Source organism: Mustelus asterias, chromosome 1, assembly GCF_964213995.1.
Source record: "Mustelus asterias chromosome 1, sMusAst1.hap1.1, whole genome shotgun sequence".
Taxonomy (NCBI): domain Eukaryota; kingdom Metazoa; phylum Chordata; class Chondrichthyes; order Carcharhiniformes; family Triakidae; genus Mustelus; species Mustelus asterias.
The window spans coordinates 29,484,371-29,504,371 of NC_135801.1; the positions used below are offsets into that span (position 1 = coordinate 29,484,371).

A 20,001-nucleotide genomic window follows, 5' to 3' on the forward strand; every position below is an offset into this window, starting at 1 on the left:
TGTATTTCCCTAGAACTTCGATCAATTTTCTCCTGTTGCGAAGATGCTGGAATCTTTGATGGGGTAGAATTCCACGGATACCTTGGCGGATATCTTTCTGAAATGTTGTCATTCATTTCAATTTAGTGCTTTACTTTGCTGTCAGAGCGGTCATCATAATTAGTCAATTTGATTGCTTCAGGACCACAAGAAATCTAACATATGAAGGGCTCTTGGAAAAAATATTAAGGCATCATTTATTTTATGAATATCATGAATAAAATGTCCTGTATTCTGTACATTTGTGTAGCTCTACTTTATAATATTCAGCATTACAATAACACAAGTTTTCTGTTTTCTTTTACAGGTATTATTTAACAGAGACGTGCATATTTTGAAAATTGAAATGGACCTTATTGCATTCGAATAGCCAAACCCACATTTTCAGACTATTGAAATCCTGTGACTCTAGTACTTGTAATTTGTGTAAATGTGTTGCAGATGCTCTAATTTGAGTACTGCTTAAAAAAAAACATGTCAAAGCCTTTCATCAGGACACCACGCAAGAATACCAATACAAAAGGAAAACAACAATTTATACTGCATGAAGAAAATGCTGATTGGTTGGTAAGTAGACAAGTCCACTTACCAACCAAAATTCTCTTCTCATACAGTATAAATTGTTGCTTCCTTCTTATATTGGTATTCTTGCAAAGTGTCCTGATGGGTGCAAGACAGAAAGCTTCGACATGCTGCTTTTTTTGGGCAATATTCAAATTCTGTACACGCTAATTTATTTTGTCAATGTCTGAGCAACAGCAACCAGCTGCCAACTGAAGTAACACATGCTGTGATCAGAGACAGAAACACATGTTATACTCATTCTTTTATGAGAGTATACTGTGCTGATTACTGAATAAAATGTTTTGACATAAATACCACCAGTAAATTCAATAATTTCTTCATGTCACAGATTCCTGTATTGCACCTGAGCTGAGTGTCTTGTCTAACCATGGCCCACTCAGCAATGTATATTTCCTTAAAGTAATAAACAATTGCTTTTAAATATTACTTAATAGCTTTAAAGAGCACCCAACCACAAGTGATGATGCTATTGTGGACAATAATCTGCTGTACAAGCACTCTCAAGATCATCTGTACAAAGACTACCCATTTAAATGTCTTTTTTTAAAAAAACACGTTATTTCTTTTTGGACAGAATTGGCACATTTTAAATCGCTGGTGTTTTTCATGCAACATCATCAAGGAACAATGGCTATATCCTAGTCCTCAAAAATAAAAGAAAAATGAAAAAGGGTTGTACACAATTTCGGTGTTTTGCTTTGACGTGAATAAAAAGATTCCCGAGGATGGATGTCTTCAATGGATAAATCACTCCGTCAAAAAAAAAGATAAATTACTCACTCTCTATTTGGAGCTAATCAAAACCTGAATATTTTTGTAAACTGTCTGCTTACAAATGAAATTAAGTTTTAAGTGTCTGCTTTTCCATATGTCCCATCTGGTGGCCTGTAGTATTTTGGGAATGCCATCAGCTGAATCATGTTGAATGCATATTTCCTGCAATTTATATTCTTCTGTGCATTTTCTATTCGACATCCTTCTCTGGTAAAAAGGAAAAAAATACACCTCATAATACTACCAGAAAAGGAAAAAAAAGATTTAATTTATTAAACATTGGCTGCAACATTTTCAATAAGTAAAAATAACTAGGTAATCATCTACATTTATTTAACACAGGTGATGATACATCTTACACAAGTCAATCTGTAGAGCAGACCAAAGTAATCAATTGTTCATTGAAATGGACCTATTAATAGATTTTTTAATATATATATATACACACACACACATATATTATTTATATAATTCATTACAGGATTTCGTTTTGCAAAGAAAATTTGCATAAATAGAACTAGTCTTAGTTGCTTTATAATTCAAACCAACAAACATCAAAGGTGCACATTATGTGCTTGTTAAACCATTTTTGGCTCTGCTGTAGATTTTCTGCCCCAATCACTAACCCATCCTATTGATACTGTAGCAGGACTGCAGCAGGGGTTAATACACATGCAGGGATGTGCTGTGTTATGGATGGTGGAAATATTCCTTTCAGCAAGAGATGTACACATGCAAGTCAATGGAGGGAAAACAGAAAATCTAAGGATATATAACTTTTTAAAAAATCTTTAGGTGGACTTGCTTTGATGGCAGAATGAGGTTTATCCCTGTGATTATTTCCTTGTTCATACTGGCTCTGGAGTCTTTTTTGTTTCTTGTTCTGGTTTCATCTAAAGCGATTTGCAAATTTCAGAGCAGCTACACCATGCAAATTGTCCACATATCATACTGATTAGAAATGGTGCTGAACAAAAGCCTGTTACATGATATAATGGCAGCCGATGTACATAATGTTGTACATCGAAACACTTTGCGAAAATATGGGTACATAATGTATGTTGGGTAATAACATTATGTTAATAGATACGGCACCACCATTTTGAAACCAGTTAAATATCAGAATTTTGCACAGCCAGTTCTGCTGATTCATGGAAAACTGAATTTTCTCCAGGTATTTCCACCAGTGTCAAGGACGCCTTGTCAACTTGTCAGAGTCCAAATATATCCGATATGCATTTATATCTGGTAATTTAAATACCTTAAAGCCACCACTGCTGTGGATTCTCTTCTCATTCCTGTGACTGCCATTGCCTCAGATGCCACCATCCCTATGACCAGGGACCTCTTACAAGAGGTCTCCATGCGACTTTCCGCTCAAGCCCACCAAACATCTGGTCATTAATGCTAGCTCAGTTAGGATAGGAGTCTGATTTGGAACATTTAAATGTGGCTAAAGAGTTTAAACGGCTTGGTGCGGGGTGAGGGGGTTTGCGGGGGAAGGGGGGGGGGGGGGCGGGGGAATGTCATGCTTTCACGGCCAAGGGAGCATGTCACATACTTCAGCCCTTAATGCTCATAGTAAAGTAATGCATAACTCAACCCAGAAGCAACTCATTGCTGCACTTGTGGCCCCAGTTAAAATCGAGGCTCGAGTTACAGCAAGAATTGAAACATTCAGGTGTACAAAGAAAGTATACAAAGAATGCTGCACTTCATGGGAGTGGAGTTGCCATTTTTTTTAAATCATTACATTTTAATACATAAAATAGGCCTTGCATTTCTGTTTATGTATATCAAATTGAATATATAAATTATTTGCAAAGCTTTTCAGCACGTGTCAGATTCAATGAACTATTTTTTTTTATTTAGGACTGCCCTCAATAGATTTCTGACCAAAAATATAGCATGATTTTATACATCTACATTTTTTTTTCATATTTTGCCATTTTAAGAAAACAAATATCTTTTACAATTACCATATTCACCCGTTTAAGAATAACAGACCAGGATTTTATGTGAAACACTTGAAAATAAATCTTAATAGTGACATAATGCATAACTCAGCTCAGAAGCAACAAATTGCCACAAAATTAGCAATGAAATCATTAATGCAAAGACAGTGAGATAAATTAAGTCGTTCAGAACAGTTTTCCAAACAAAGGAATACAATTACTTTAGACTTACAAACATGTTAGTCGTGTTACAAACCAAGTCGTATTTATCTACATGAATACATTGTTAGTTACAAAATGATGTAGTAAACAAGTGCATTTTATTGATATTTGGCCAAGAGTAAAGCAAGACTTAAAATCAGCCACACTACCAACAAGTGTGAACTGACAAGCAGCAAGGCGACAGGATAGAAGTGGCTTGAAGTTGGTCTGTTATCAGAGTCTGCCTCAGGGTCATCCGTTTCACTCATTGTTCCCTTGGCATAACTGCTGTTAGTCAGAGAGGCAGGCCAGTAACGCACAGCAAAAAAAGTGAAAAGAAAACAAACATTACTTCAAGATTATTCAAAGTAATTAGAAAAGGTTATCGTGATCGAGGAAAGACAGGCATCACACACGAGGCACAGACAGGAAAAAACAGAATCTTGAAAAGGACGCAAGGAGTGAAGAAAATGTATTTGAACATTAAAATGAGAATGGGAAACATGGGGAAAAAATTACGTGAGCTTCCTTGTCAAATGAAAAGACCTTATGATCAGGAGTATCTGGTCTAAAATCCCAATGGTTTGAAGTGTAAACACATCAAAAGGTGACAGTTAATATAAAATACATGTTGAGGACGGAGACTAATTTTACATCCAACAGATGGAATTGCAAGCACCCAAGCAGGCGTCCTGTGGTATCTTACTGGTGGTGAGAGGGCAGATAATCAGTTTACTCCAAAAGAGAAAATGCTGGAAAATCTCAGCATGCCTGGAAGCATCTATAAGGAGAGAAAAGAGCTGATATTGAGTCCAGATGACTCTTTGTCAAAGCTCTGGACTCGAAACGTCAGCTCTTTTCTCTCCTTACAGATGCTGCCAGACCTGCTGAGAATTTACAGCATTTTCTCCTTTGGTTTCAGATTCCAGCATCCGCAGTCATTTGCTTTTAATCAGTTTACTCCACCTGGCTGCAGGGGCAGATTGGTGCACGAGGTGACCTCAGGGAGCAGAGGGGATTTGCACAGCCAGCACAGGGGAGGGTCACACTTTTTTGTGGTCTTTTTTTGTGGGTCGAAGAGGAACTTTCTTGAGTTGCAGATTAAAGTGAAGGTTTTGTGAAAGTGACGTAGAATGGGAACAAAGCACAGAGTGTGGGTCAGAACTGGAGAAGTACACAGCCTGTGCTGTCACAAAGCAGTGGAAGAGGCTGCAGAGATAGGGTGAGTCACTAACATGGGGAGACTTATACCTCTTGAAGACATTCAGCTCTTTCATCCACTTAGGTTTTTCTGTTATCTCTCAGACAATCCCACAAGACACCCAGTCCATTATTGGAGAGGCTGAAAGTTGGTACTGCTCATAAAAAATTCATGAGAAAACCTGATGGATTGAAGCAACCGATTACTCCAATCCTCCCACTGCCGTAGGATGCTATGATGTAAAACAGGAGAGAATCGCTGGCTCATTGAAACTTGACGTTGGACACAGTCAAATAGCACAGAGGTGTTGCTGAAGTCAAGGGCAATGATTGAATGAGTGTGTTTGGAGCCCATAACATGTACATCACGTTGATTATATTTCTCTGGGTGATTCCCCCAGACAAATTTTGTGGATGAGAAATAGAATGAAGGCAAAGGCGGAAGTTTAGAACACTCTGGATTATTCTCTGCAGCCTCCTCCACTGCTTTGTGATTGCACGGGTTGTGTACATCTCCATTTCTAATCCACAGGGTGGGACTAAAGGTGAAGTCACTGCAGGTGGTGCCCTGGTTATCCTGATCCAAGCAAGTTAGGGTGGTCCCAATGGCGGTGGACCACATGCATTAGTGGCGGAGGCAGAGTGTTTAACTATAAAAATGCCAAGAAGTCAAAGAGGACACAAAGGCATCAATTGACGAAGTCGCACCCATAAAATATGTCATCAGTGAATTTGGTCAGGGCAGTTTAAGTATAGTGAGAGCAGGACAGAAACAGGATTGAAGGCTTAGAATGCCATAGTGATTTAATATGCACTGCTTTCTTCGAGTGACTAAATTCACTGCTCTTAGGCAGCAAAACCAAATTTGAATGTTCGTCATGAATTCGGGCTGTCTCAGCAACTGTTCTATGTTGCAGAAGTCCAAACTATCTAATTCAATGGCAATTTTTCTTCAGAGCAGTTATGTGAATTTCAAATGGGAGATGGGTCTCAGGCAGAATTAGCCTTCATTTATTATTAAGAGTAAGCTTGGATTTGGTACCGGTAACTCATCACAGAGAAGAAAGGAGAACTGGAGGAGGTAAAAAGTCAAACGCCTCAGCAATTCTTAAAGGGCAACAGTTCAGATTTCTCCCCAAAAGGAAAAGTGGCCACAACAGAACGGAAAATAACTGACACCTTTCCAAAGGCTATAAGACACAAAAGGGGCGACTGCAAAAGCTGGCGAATAACACAACAAACACATGGCAGGAAACAGAGTCTGCGCACAACTAGTGGAATGACAGAGCACAGCCCCTCCCCTCCCCCCTGGTTGGTGGAAAAGTGATAGCCAACAGGATGGGCAGCACAATGGCACAGTGGTTAGCACTGCTGCCTCACAGCTCCAGGGACCCGGGTTCAATTCCGGCTTTGGGTGACTGTGTGGAATTTATTTATTCTCCCCGTGTCTGGGTGTGTTTCCTCCGGGTGCTCCAGCTTCCTTCAACAGTCCAAAGATGTGCAGGTTAGGTCAACTAGCCATGCTAAATTACCTCCTGGTACCCCAAGATGTGTATGTTAGATGGATTAGCCATGGTAAATGTGTGGGGTTGCAGGGATAGGGTGGGGGAGAGGGCCTGGATAAGATATTCTGTCAGAGAGTCGGTGCAGACTCGACGGGCGGAATGGCCTCTTCTGCACTGTCGGGATTCTATAATGGGTGCTCTACCTGACACTGTGGGCACCCTCATAGGGGATAGCAGTGCCCCAGGCTCAGTATGGAGTTGTGAACAGGGGCAATGTTGTGTACACCATCTGCAAACAAGTGCAAAGGTGGTGCACAGCTTTCAGGAGTTATTAATGTAAGAATATTTAACGGAACACTGTCCACACAACGAGACCAAGTGCACAGGTTCATTCACTTCTTTCTGTATTAATCGACTCAAAAATATATGCACAATTGAAGGAATAATCAATAAACATTCCTGGCTTATTCCTCCCCCTTTCCCATGAATATGATTAAAACATTCCCACTATCTGATCTTTCAGCACAATTTCCATGTCCTAAGATTTTTGGAAAATTATACTTAACGTCTCTGTCATCTCCTTTGCAGCCTCCCTTAGTATTCTGGGGCACATTTCATCTCTGCACGGTACCATTTTTTCTTATAAATCCCATTTTTAAAATATAATCTCCTTTTGAATTATTATCTTCTATATTGCAGAGTTGCCAAGTTGCCTTCCTATATAAAAATGGAGTTAAAATATTTTTTAAACATCTTCAGTATTTCCTCACTCTCAAGTGCAAGGCGGCCATTTTTATTTCTAAACAGCCCCACTTTTCCTTTGAATATCACTCATTCCTTCTTGTTTGTAGAAGCTCTTGGTATACTTCCCTTTATAGAATCCCTGCAGTGCAGGGGGAGGCCATTCAGCCCGTCAAGCCTGCACCGACCACAATCTCACCCAAGTCCTATCCCCGTAACCCCATGTATTTACCCTACTAATCCCCCTGACAGTAAGAGGCAAATTAGCAATCAACCTCCCTGCACATCTTTGAACTGTGGGAGGAAACCAGAGCACCCAGAGGAAACCCATGCAGGCACGGGGAGAATGTGCAAACTCCACACAGACGGTCACCCAAGGCCGGAATTAAATCCAGGTCCCTGACGCTGCAAGGCAGCAGTGCTAAGCACTGTGCCACCATGCCGCCCATAATGTTGATTGTCAGCCATCTTCAAGTTACTTCAGAACTGCTCCAATCTCACTTTGTGCTTTCCTTCTATATTTCACGCTCCTCATTTTTTATGTGCATTGTCCCCAATATTTATCTTTTGCTTAATTTTTCCATTATACACTTTATTTACCTATGAAGCCTCAGCCCTTTATGTCTAACTAGAACATATTTTACTGGACCAAAGTGTATGGTTCCTACATTATCTAATTCCTACATTAACTAGCGACAGCACTTCAGAAATACTGCATTGGCTGCAGTGCATCAGGATGTCCTGATGTCATAAAAGGTAGATAAACACCAGTCTTGCATTTCAAAGAAATCTAAAAGGAGATCTGATAGACCCGTTCAAAATTATAAGGGGATTTGGTAAGGTATATATAGGAAAACTCGACTTCCACTGATGAATGAGCCAGTAGTAAGAAGTTAGGACTGAGGTGAAGAGAAGTTTCTTCACCCACAGTCATCTGCCTGCTACTCTATCAGATGGTTGACAGTTCAGCAGCCTCAGCAATGTGACGGCGGCTGGACCACAAAGGAGAGGATACCTTAATGCTAAGGCACCTCAAAGACACCTCTTTCTGAAGTCAGGGCCAGCTAGGCAGGCCACAGTCATCAGCATGAGGGTGGGTGTGAGGTAGGGCAGCAACTTGAACGCAGAGGTGGCCATTACTGCCAGGTAGGCTTATCCACGGGCCATGGACCACCCATCGAGGAGGATCTGTTCCCCTGAAGAAACCCAGTGGAAGACCATCAGGACCTCCCTGACACAGAGAAAAATGCTTCAAGGACAGGGAGTGGCCCAAATGGCCTTTTGGTGAGTAGCTGTATGCTGAGGTTGTTACTGCTGGCAATATACCATCGTGATGTGGAGATGCCGGCGTTGGACTGGGGTGAACACAGTAAGAAGTCTCACAACACCAGGTTAAAGTCCAACAGGTTTATTTGGTAGCAAAATACCATAAGCTTTCGGAGCGCTGCTCCTTCGTCAGATGGAGTGGAAATGTGCTCTCAAACAGGGCACAGACACACAATCAAGTTACAGAATACTGATTAGAATGCGAATCCCTACAGCCAACAAGGTCTTAAAGGTACAGACAATGTGGGTGGAGGGAGCATTAAACACAGGTTAAAGAGATGTGTATTGTCTCACGCTGAAAGATGCCCTCATAAGAACAGGATATGGCGCTCGACTCATCGATCAACAGTTCCGATGCGCCACAGCGAAAAACCGCACCGACCTCCTCAGAAGACAAACACGGGACACGGTGGACAGAGTACCCTTCGTCGTCCAGTACTTCCCCAGAGCGGAGAAGCTTACAATATACCATCGTGTCAGGAAGAGATCAGGCACCATCCTAATTCCTTCCTCCTTCATACAGCCAACTTTCCGACTCCCAGCCCATTCAACCATTAATAGAACAAAACAAAATTTTAATCCCCAGTAGATCCAGACCACAAGTTTTAGAAGCTTGAAAGGAAAATTCTGCCATGGAAACAACAATAATCACACTGCTGCGCTCCTCTCAACAAATAAGACAAAAAGTCTTGCCAAACTAACACTGCAACATTGTCTTTGAGAACAGAGAGCCATCAACTGAGCACTGCTTTTCAAAGCCAAAGGATTTTCAAACCCCATTAGCCTTGAAGCAAAATTAGGCCACAATTTAGGAGGTTCTTAATGAATTCTAGGTCGAGCATACAGAACTACATTATTTTTAAAAGCAAGCCCATAAAAATTATTTTTAACTGATGTGAATTAATTCTAATTTATGTCAGGAATGGTTCTTTGTTCAAAATTCAAGTTTGCACATGTGGAATTGCACTGAGAGATTTCTTTATCTCAGAGAAGGTTATCAACTTTATCTTATTGTTTATCTCTGCAGGCTATCAAATGAAGTACAAATGAAGACATTTTGTGGAACAATTACAAAAAATACCTATAACAAAAAGCAATTTCCCAATGACACTTCAGTTTAATAGTGCCCTTTTAGTAATGGCAGCAGCATGGTGGATATTTTGAAGGCACTGCACAAGGAACAAGTCTACATGGAACGTAAGGCAACATGGTTTTGTGAAGGGGAGATCGTATCTCACTAACTTGATTGAGTTTTTCAAGGAAGTGATGATGACGATTGATGAGGGTAGGGCAGTGGATGCTGTCCACATGGACTTCAGTAAGGCCTTTGATAAGGTCCTCATGGCAGACTGGTGCAGAAGGTGAAGTCGCATGGGATCAGAGGTGAGCTCACAAGGTGGATGCAGAACTGGCTCAGTCATAGAAAGAAGTCTCACAACACCAGGTTAAAGTCCAACAGGTTTATTTAAGGCGACCTTCACGACGCATGACAGTGCAGTCGCTGAGCAGAGACTGATAGCCAAGTTCCGCACACGAGGATGGCCTCAACCGGGATCTTGGGTTCATGTCACACTATCTGTAACCCCCACGACTTGCCTGGGCTTGCAAAATCTCACTAACTGTCCTGGCTGGAGACAATACACATCTCTTTAACCGGTGCTTAACGCTCTCTCCACTCACATTGTCTGTACCTTTGAGACTTGATTACCTGTAAAGACTCGCATTCCAACCATTATTTTGTAAATTGAGTTTGTGTCCTTATATGCCCTGTTTGTGAACACATCTCCCACTCACCTGACGAAGGGGCAGCGAGCGCTCCGAAAGCTAGTGGCTTTTGCTACCAAATAAACCTGTTGGACTTTAACCTGGTGTTGTGAGACTTCTTACTGTGTTTACCCCAGTCCAACGCCAGCATCTCCACATCATGTCAGTCATAGAAGACAGAGGGTAGCAGTGGAAGGGTGCATTTCTGAATGGAATGCTGTGACAAGTGGTGTTCCTCAGGGATCAGTGCTGGGACCTTTGCTGCATATAAATGATTTGGAGGAAAATGTAACTGGCTTGATTAGTAAGTTTGCGGATGACACAAAGATTGGTGAATTTACAGATAGCGATGAGGACCATCAGAGGATACAGCAAGATATAGATCGGCTGGAGACTTGGGTGGAGAAATGGCAGATGGAGTTTAATCCGGACAAATGTGAGGTAATGCATTTTGGAAGGTCTAATACAGATAGGAAATATACAGTAAATGGCAGAACCCTTAAGAGGTTGGCAAAGGGATCTGGGTGTACAGGTACACAGGTCACTGAAAGTGACCATGCAGTTGGAGAAGGTAGTCAAGAAGGCATACAGCATGCTTGCCTTCATTGGCCGGGGCATTGAGTTTAAAAATTGGCAAGTCATGTTGCAGCTTTATAGAACCTTAGTTAGACCACACTTGGAATATAGTGTTCCATTCTGGTCGGCACACTACCAGAAGGATGTGGAGGCTTTGGAGAGGGTACAGAAAAAATTTACCAGGATGTTGCCTGGTATGGAGGGCATTAGCTATGAGCGGGGGTTGGAGAAACTTGGTTCTCACTGGAACGACGGAGGTTGCGGGGCGACCTGATAGAAGTCTACAAGATTATGAGGGGCATAGGCAGAAGCTTTTTCCCAGTGTGGAAGAGTCAATTACTCAGGGGCACAGGTTTTAAGGTGCGAGGGGCAAGGTTTAAAGGAGATGTACGAGGCAAGTTATTTTTACACAGAGGGTGGTGGGTGCCTGGAACTCGCTGCTGTGGGAGATAGTGGAAGCAGATACGATAGTGACTTTTAAGGGGCGTCTTGACAAATACGTGAATAGGATGGGAATAGAGGGATATGGTCCCCGGAAGGATAGGGGGCTTTAATTCAGTCAGGCAGCATGGTCGGTGCAGGTTTGGAGGGCCGAAGGGTCTGTTCCTGTGCTGTAATTTCCTTTGTTCTTTGTTCCAAGAGGCAATTTTGTGAATTTATATTTCTATCGGATTGAATTAAGTGGTGGTGGTGATGGCCTTGGCCATGAACTAGATAGCCTGGAGCAACCATGGCATAGCCATTTCTGGGAGCACTGATGAAATTGTGACAGGGCCTCCGTCCCTTTAAAAATTAAGATCCTGCCTTCAAGAGCTTCTGACCAATCACAGAGCTGGCAGTTCTTCAATCCCAGCAGTGTCACCAAGATTGGTGGCCATTGCTGTACTACACTGGCCAGGACAAGCAACCATTGCAGTCACCCAGGTGAGTCTTGGGTCCCTGGCAAGGAGGTGGTGGGGTCTGTGGCGTGTCATTGCAGAGGGCAGGAGGGGGCATTTTAGCAGGGATGGGGGCATCTCTAACCTCCAGAGTTAGTGGCAGCAATATCAAAGTGATGGAGCTTAAAACTGTGGCCGTAATGCTGAGTTTCCCTGGAGGTTAGAGGTTGCTGAATTGGGCTGGAGGGATTGTGGGACATGAATCTTTGCAGAAGACGTGTTTGGCTGCACGTTCAATCGGGATGTTCTCATTCAGGGACACTTGTGCTTTCTTGTGTGAGCTGGGCAGATGCTAATGCGTTGGTGTAATTATTGACCAGGCTCGAGTATCAGTCCTCAGATGCAGGGTTGCAGCCTCAACCTGGACAGTAATGACATTCTGAGAAATCTGTCTTTATTGGAAGTGTGGCAGATATGAAATAAGGACCATCTGGTACAGAAAGCAGTCCATTCAAACTTCCCACTTCTGCTAGAGAATCTGCAATGTGTTTGCCAATTTCACCAGTCTGTCTCGGCCCTTGAAGTAAGTTGCCATTCCCCTCTGACGTATCTTGCTATTCTCACTATGTACTATATTTTTGATTTATGTCATCTGAAAACTGTGTAATTATACACCCAAGTCCATTTATATATCAAAAAGAGCAATGGACTTGATATAAATCCCAAGTGAACACTGTAGCATAAGGGTCTGGCATATACAGGAATGTGGGACTGGGTATCCACACGGTAATCTAAGATAGTACATGGCCTGTACACAGGGTAAGTCAAGTTGGACAAAGTAGCATGTATCAGCAAGCATGGAAAGAGCACATAGTCACAAGTAGGTTAACTGTACAACCTATGAAGATGTCTTCAGACCTACCAATCTGTAACCAATACCTCTGACAACATGGTAACAGTTTGTAAAAAAAACCAAAACCTCGCAGAAAGTGCAGAGAAAAACTAAAATGCTGAAGACGGAGAAAAAATACCCTGATGTGAAAAGAGGCTCCAGAAGCAGAGGTGCAAAGGAAAAATTTCCAGGAAAAAGCTCCAAAGAAAGGCTTGGAAGCTAAAGGCAGAGATTCAAAATTCCCTACTGCAGCAGAAGACTCCATTGAATCTCCTTTGGAAGACCCGCTTCAAATCTCAGAGCACAGAGTTAGTAAGGGTGAGCTAAATCTTTTAAAACTCCAGGCTGCAGCAAGTCCTGAGAACTTCTTTAAAAATTCAGAGTTAGAAGTGCTGTTTGAAAAAAGCTGTAGCTAAAAAACTGATCCTGAGTCAGTGCCTTAACATGCTAGCGAAAAATGTATACATAATTAATTGAATACTCTGGAAGAATCACGACTTTTAAAATCCAGCTAAAAAGCAGGCAAAAGCCAGGATTTGACGAATTTGCAACTTTAGATGTAAACGCTCAGCAAGACAACTCTGCCGGCAGTCGATCCAGGCAGCCATTGTTAAGAATCTTCCAGGTGAGCACAATCTGCATCGTAGTAGAGATGCCCAAACAGGCAAGCATGAGAAACTCCTTTGTCTCCAAGTGGACGACGACACCATCTTGAAATTTAGAAAGCTGCACCAATGGGCCCACAGCCGGCACCACAGCACGTGGGGCTGAACTCAGCTGAACGATAAAAAAAAGGTTTACATTGGAAGACTAAAAAAATAACCTTCCAGTAAATTTTCTCTGCTTTAGAGATCCACTTGATGGCCCAGGCATCTTGTTTTAAAGGTTGCCTGCAGAGAGAATAGGTTTAAAAGAAAAACAGCTCCAATGGGTGCCACGGGAGCCCGCTGAAACCTAATCAGTGTGGGAAGAAGAATGAGGAGAGAAAACAAAATGGTTACTGCGGAGCCACCTTGGAAGACATTTTCTGTAAAGATGTACTCAAAATTTGGGTAAAGTTGTGACACATGGGAGCAAGGATTCAATTTCTGAAATGTAAACTTCCACATATGTCATGACAATGGAAGAAGGAAAAAAGGCGGCAAGGACAATGTGTGCCCACTCTCAAGAAACGAGCTAGGATAGTAACCACTGGTCAGTGCAACAACCAAACTGATCAAGCACAGTTCAACATGAAGGAATGGAAGAAAAGGATGAAAACATGTCCAGATGCTAGAACCACCTCCAAAACTACAAGAGCAACCAACAGCGACAGAGCCGACCACCCCTCTGACAGCAGTGTGAACGAGATATGGAAGGGTGATAGGACCACCAGACTACCTGAAACTTTGAATTCAAGGAGCTGAAAGGGGAGATGGTGTAATAACGGAGTAATGGTAATGTAAATATATGATAGTAATAACAATGCAAGGCATCAGGTAAACTATAGTCACTTAAAATACATTAGATGAAGACATTGAGGGCAGTGAAGTATAAGGGTCTGGCACATGTACGGTTAATATGGCACTAAGTACAGTATCGCCCACTCAGTGATGTTAGAGAACACATGACCTTCACCCAGTGTCAGTCGAATGTTGGACAGAGACACGTTTATCAGCAAGCATGGAGAATGCTCCTAGCTTGTACTCTTTTACTATATATTTGTATATAGTTCTCAGATTTAACAAATACATAAAGTTAACCTACGTAATACTATGAAGACTTCTTCAGATATACCGAACTGTAGCCAACACTCTACAACAAACAGTCCTCCAGTCAGAAAAACAACTGTTCACAGTTACTCTCTAGTTTGTGTCTCTTGGAAAATCTTTTCTCCACTCTGGATCTGCCCCTGAACAATATGGACCTTTATTATTTTGCTAAAACATCCAACATATGGTACTTCATCAAACACCTTTTGAGACCACCCAAACATTCAGTCACTATGCAATGTCTGCTAGTGTTGCTAAAATGGCATGGTTCCCAAAATGTTGGTATATATGGGTAGGTCTCTATTAATATCAATAGCCAGAAGATTATGGCAAGCGCATGTACAAATTTATTGAATATATTGCCCGAATCAACACTTCACGACAAGAGCACAAACACACAGAACGACCAGTCTAAACGCATAAGCTATTGCAGCTGTCCTTTGGTATATGGAAAATTTAATTGTTCATGAAACCAGCTGGGCCCTTTCATATTTTCAAAGAAAACTGCCATACTTCACAATAATTGTTAAAATATTTCAATGTTCCTCCAAATCTACTGCCGGAGTTTGAATCCTGATTAGCCAGATGGAATGAAAGTTTCATAACTTTATTCAGAATTAATTTGACAGCTTGATTTAAAATTTCAGCACAGGAAGGGTCGATATGTTACTAAAATTAATTTCAAAATTGCCACTTAGGCAATTCAGTGATGCACTGCTAACATTAACTAACGTATTCTAATCAAGAAATACAAGAGAGCAGAGAGGATTGCAACCCTTATAATTCCTTACCTAGGAACAGGAGTAGTTAATTCAACTCCTGATACCTGTTCCCCCACAAACAAGGACAGAGAAGTCAAGAGAATTAAGGGAAGGAATTCCAGAAGTTCCAGCCAAAATGGCTGAAGGTCAATAGTCAAATGTAGGTGGTGGGAGTTGAACAAGAGGTCAGAGTTGAAAGAACAGAGAGTTTCTGAAAGGTTATAGTGCTGGAGGCTCAAACATGGATCCGGATTCGTGAGGCATTTAAGCATGAGGATAAGAATTTTTAAATTGAGGCACCTGTGTACCGGGAGCCAAGAGCGGTCATCAAACAAAGAATAATGGGGTGATTGGAGCAATGTGCAAATCAGGATATAAACAGCTGAGTTTTTGGATAATTGCATGTTTATAGATTTTAGAAGATGGGACTCTGACCAGGTGAGCATTAGATAAGCAAGAATAGAGGCAACAAAAGTATGGATGAGGTGGGGAGAGGGGGTGGCAGGATCTTAAACCCACTCTCACCGTCTACGGGGTCACAAGATCCAGCGAAAGCTGGAAATCGCAAACTTACCGGTGACATCGAGATTTCCGATTTTTGCTACCCATTGCCAATGACGTAATCAGGTTCCCCCCACACCACCACCACCAACATCACAGCATGAAACATACCGTCCGGTTTTTTGACAGATCTGGAGAGATAACTTGCCTGTTTCTCTGGAGAGAAACATGCTGTTTTTCTTGCCAGAACCAACACTCTACCAAATTCTGGTAAAAGATCACCCCACCCCAGGATTTCAGCAGAAGATGAACTGAGGTAGGAGTGGAGACTGGCGATATTGCAGAGGGTTCAGCTGTGGCTCATTTAATACCACTTTCATCTCTGAATCAGGTGGTTTATAGCAGTGGTTCCGCCACACTGGTGCGGCGAGAGAGGATGGCAAGTGTGGCGGGAAGATTCAAGCACAATCAATCAAAGAAACATTTAAACATGGTTTAAACAAGCATTGTTTTATACTTTCTGGATGTCCCATGATCATATTATAAAGTAGTTGTGTTCTATGTTATGAATGAAGCACTGCTAGGAGTTGTTTTTTTTTGTTTTTGAATGTATTTCTTATCAATAAAGAATTCGGAGTGGCGCAAGCAAATTTTTATTCCGAAAGTGCGGCCCAGTGAAAAAAGTTTGGGAACCACTGGTTTATAGGTTCAAGTTCCACTCCAATAGAGGAGCATTAAAACCTGGGCTGACATTCCAGTACAGCAATGAGTGAGTGCTGCTCTGTCAGTGGTGCCATCTTTGGGAAGATATGGTAAATCAAGGTGCCAACCACCCTTTCAGGTGGGCAAAAAAGATTTCATGGCACTATTTTGAAGAAGAGTAGGGGAGTTATCCCTGGTGTCATTGGAAATATTTATCTCGCCATCCACATCACACTTGACCAACCTTTGATCATTATTACATTGCTGTTTGTGGGAGCTCTCTGCGTGTAAATTGGCTGCCACGATTCCTATGTTACAATAGCTTATTGATTGCACAGTGCTTGCTACGTCCTGCAGCCTGAAAAGCATATATAAATGCAAACCTTTTTTTTCTGTCTTTTTAGGTGGAAACAAGTGATCTTTTTGATGGAGAAAATATAGGGCTAGGGCTTAGCTCAGGGTTCAATACTACACCAAAAATGAAAACAGTCTGTTTCAGCGTGAGGCAGAAGGGGATGGAACTGGTGGTGAGGGAATAAAGTTTGTGACTTAGGATGATGACTTTGATCTTCCCAATATTTAACTGGAGGAAATTTCAATGTATACAGGATGTCAGACAAACCGTCTGTTAACACAGGAGGGGCCGTGAGAGGTAACAGTGTGGAGGATGGGAAGAGGAGAAACCATAGAAAATGACTGCAATCAGGGGGAGAGGTGTTAAGAGGATAATATGGTCAACCAAGATGAGAGACAGTGCAGCACAGTCACAGTTAGAGACTGTTATTTGTAATCTTGATCAGGATTGTTCCAATGCTGTGATAGGAGCAGAAACCGGATTTAAGAGGTTCAAACTTGGAGTTGTGGATTGGGAGGTGACAACACATTCAAAGGCTTTGGAGAGCAAAGGGATATTGGTGATGGGATGGTGGTTTACAAGGCGAGAAGGGTATTTTTTGTTCTAAAAAGTTTGAAGATGACGTATTTGAAATGGTGGAGGTGATTGAGACCAGGGAACAGGGAACAATTCACAATATCAACTAACATGGCAGCCAGGAAGGGAAGCAATGCGATCAGAAGTTTAGTGAGAATAGACTGAAGAAAGCAAGAATTGTCCGATGGACAAGATGAGCTCGAAAAGGAGAAAGGGGTGACAGGAAAGAACTAGAGAAAGGTGAGAGGTCAGTTTTTGGGCAAGGCAATGTGGCAGAGTAAGTTAAACAAATGGTCTCAACATTTATAACAAAGATGTCCATGAGCTCCTCACATTGTTGCTGGTGATAAGGGTTGCAGAACTGGGCAGAGGACTTTATGAAGATGCTTAAAGAGAAGCTTGCAGTTATCTTCAGTTTCAAGGATGATCCTGGAGTAGTGGACAGTTTTGGCAGGCAGAAAATAGCTAAACCAATTGGGTGCCATAAATGTCTTTGTACCCATACTTAGGTTAACTGTAAGCCTTTATTGATCTGTGGAACTATTTACAAATATCCAGTAAAGGGTACTAGCTGGGAACTGGCTCCATGCTTGCTAGAACACACGTCTCTGTCCAATACTAGCCTGACCCTGGGTGCAGGTCATGTGCTCCCTCACATTAGTGTGGGCAGTACTGTACTCAGACCCACATTAACCCTATATGTGCCAGACCCTTGTACTATACAGGCCACATAACCAAATTGGCCCTTACTAGCGTTTATGCTCCACACAAGTCTGCTCCCATTCTTCATCATCTAACCTCATTAACATATCCTACTATTCCTTTCTCCTGCATGTATTTATCTAGCTCCCTATTAACTGCATCTATGTTAGTCACCTCAACCATTCCTTTTGATAGCGTGTTCCACATTCTCACCATTCTTTGGGTAAAGAAATTTCACCCAAATTCCCTATTGGATTTATTGGTTACTTTTTACATTTATGGCCCCGGCTCTGGTTTTGGCCACCAGTAAACAACTTCTCTATATACCTTATAAATTGTGCTACTTACGTATACAAATATAATTAGAGTTTGGATTTGGTTTAATATCATATGACTAAGGTTTGTAACTTTGATTTATAAATGGCTTGAAGATGTGTATGCAGCTAAAGATGAGGAAATGTTTAAAAATTGATTAACATTTAGGATATAACCAGCCATTCTGAACTCTGCTGTCTGATTTCCTGTCTCAAGACTGCCTTGGCTATCTCAATTCATGGAAATAAATATATTGGCACAAATCATACATTCTGTACTTTGAGCTAAAGCTAAACAGTGCAGCCAGCTAGCTTGATGTTAATGCCATTAAATGTCCAGGAAAGATGATTAAATTCTCTCTTGTTGGAAATGGTCATCGTTTGGCATTTGTGTGATGTACATGTTACTTGCCACTCATCAGTCCAAGCTCGAATGTTGTCCAGCTCTTGCTGAATGGGACATGTATCTTTTCAGCATCTGAGAAGTTACAAATGGTACTTAACACTGAGCAATCATTAGCAAACATCCCCACTTTGGCCTTCTGATACGCACAAGGTCATTGATGAAGCAGCTGATGATAAGCTTAGGAACTTCCGCAGTGATGATTAGCCTCCAACAACCACAACATCTTCCTTTGTACTAAATATGACTCCACCCAATGGAAAGTTTTCCCCCGACTCCCATTACCTTCAAGCCTCATTATGTACGTGCAGCTGAGAGCACAGACAGCAACTGAAATATAAGAAAACCCGCTCTCCAGAGCTGGAATGGGGAAAGGGGGCCATAGTGGGTTGGTGGAAGAGCAGAGCTTGACATAGTGGCATGATGGGGCATCGGGGGTTGGTGGGAGGACACAACTTGGCACAGGGGTCATTAGGGGGACATTTTGAACTTAACTTTTGGAAGGACTCCTCATGTAGACTAGGCTTCACATCTCCTTGAAGGGGTCGTGAAACAGAACACTTCAAAAACCTGGCCAGGCTCCATGAAAATTGCAGAGTAGTAGGAGATGCCTTTCTGTGAAATGGAGCTAGCCAGAACGGGAATGCCAGATTTTTGACAGGAACCTATCAAAGTTACTCCCAAATATTTCACAGCTGGGGAATGGGACACACACACTATTCTTAAAGGCACACACACTATTCTTAAAGGTCTCCCGTGCAACAATACTGAACAGAATGCTAAAAAGTGCAAGTTTGAACAGCTTATCAGAGATCATAGAAATCATAGAAATTATGATTAGATAATTAGTTAATTAGGGGAGGCACGGTGGCACAGTGGTTCGCACTGCTGCCTCACAGCAACAGGGATCCAGGTTCAATTCCGCCCTTGGGTACCTGTCTGTGTGGAGTTTGGACATTCTTCCCACGTGTGTGTGTGAGTTTCCTCCGGGTTCTCAGGTTTCCTTCCACAGTCCAAAGATGGGCACCTTAGGTGGATTGGCCGTGCTAAATTGCCCCTTAGTGTCCTAAGGTGTGTAGGTCAGATGGGTTAGCCATGTTAAATTGTGCGGGATTACGAGGATAGGGCGCGGGAAAGAGCCTGGGCAAGACACTCTGTCAAAGAGTTGGTGCAGACACAATGGGCCGAATGGCCTCCTTCTGCACTGTAGGGATTCTATGATTCTAATATGATGCAGCAAAGAAGGCTATTTTGACTGCATATCATAGAATCCTTACAGTGCAGAAGGAGGCCAGTCGGCCTATCGGGTCTGCACTGACTACAATCCCATCCAGGCCCTATCCCCACAACCTGTGCATTTACCCTAGCTAGTCCCCCTGACACGAAGGGGTAACTTAGCATGGCCAATCCACCTAACCCGCACATCTTTGGATTGTGGGAGGAAACCGGAGCACCCGGAGGAAACCCACGCAGACATGGAGAGAATGTGTAAACTCCACA

General features: G+C 42.1%; 1 protein-coding gene across 3 annotated transcripts in view; it reads right to left on the bottom strand.

The window, feature by feature from the left end:
• Window positions 1-1,173: 1,173 nt before the first annotated feature.
• The window catches only part of inpp4b (inositol polyphosphate-4-phosphatase type II B), a 413,442-nt gene continuing 394,614 nt past the window's right edge, over window positions 1,174-20,001 (bottom strand). For all 3 annotated transcript variants that reach the window (XM_078210873.1, XM_078210864.1, XM_078210883.1), the window contains exon 20: window positions 1,174-1,605. In XM_078210873.1, the coding sequence (XP_078066999.1) occupies window positions 1,473-1,605 (133 nt within the window). In that variant the 3' untranslated portion in view covers window positions 1,174-1,472. The remainder of the gene's footprint in view (window positions 1,606-20,001) is intronic.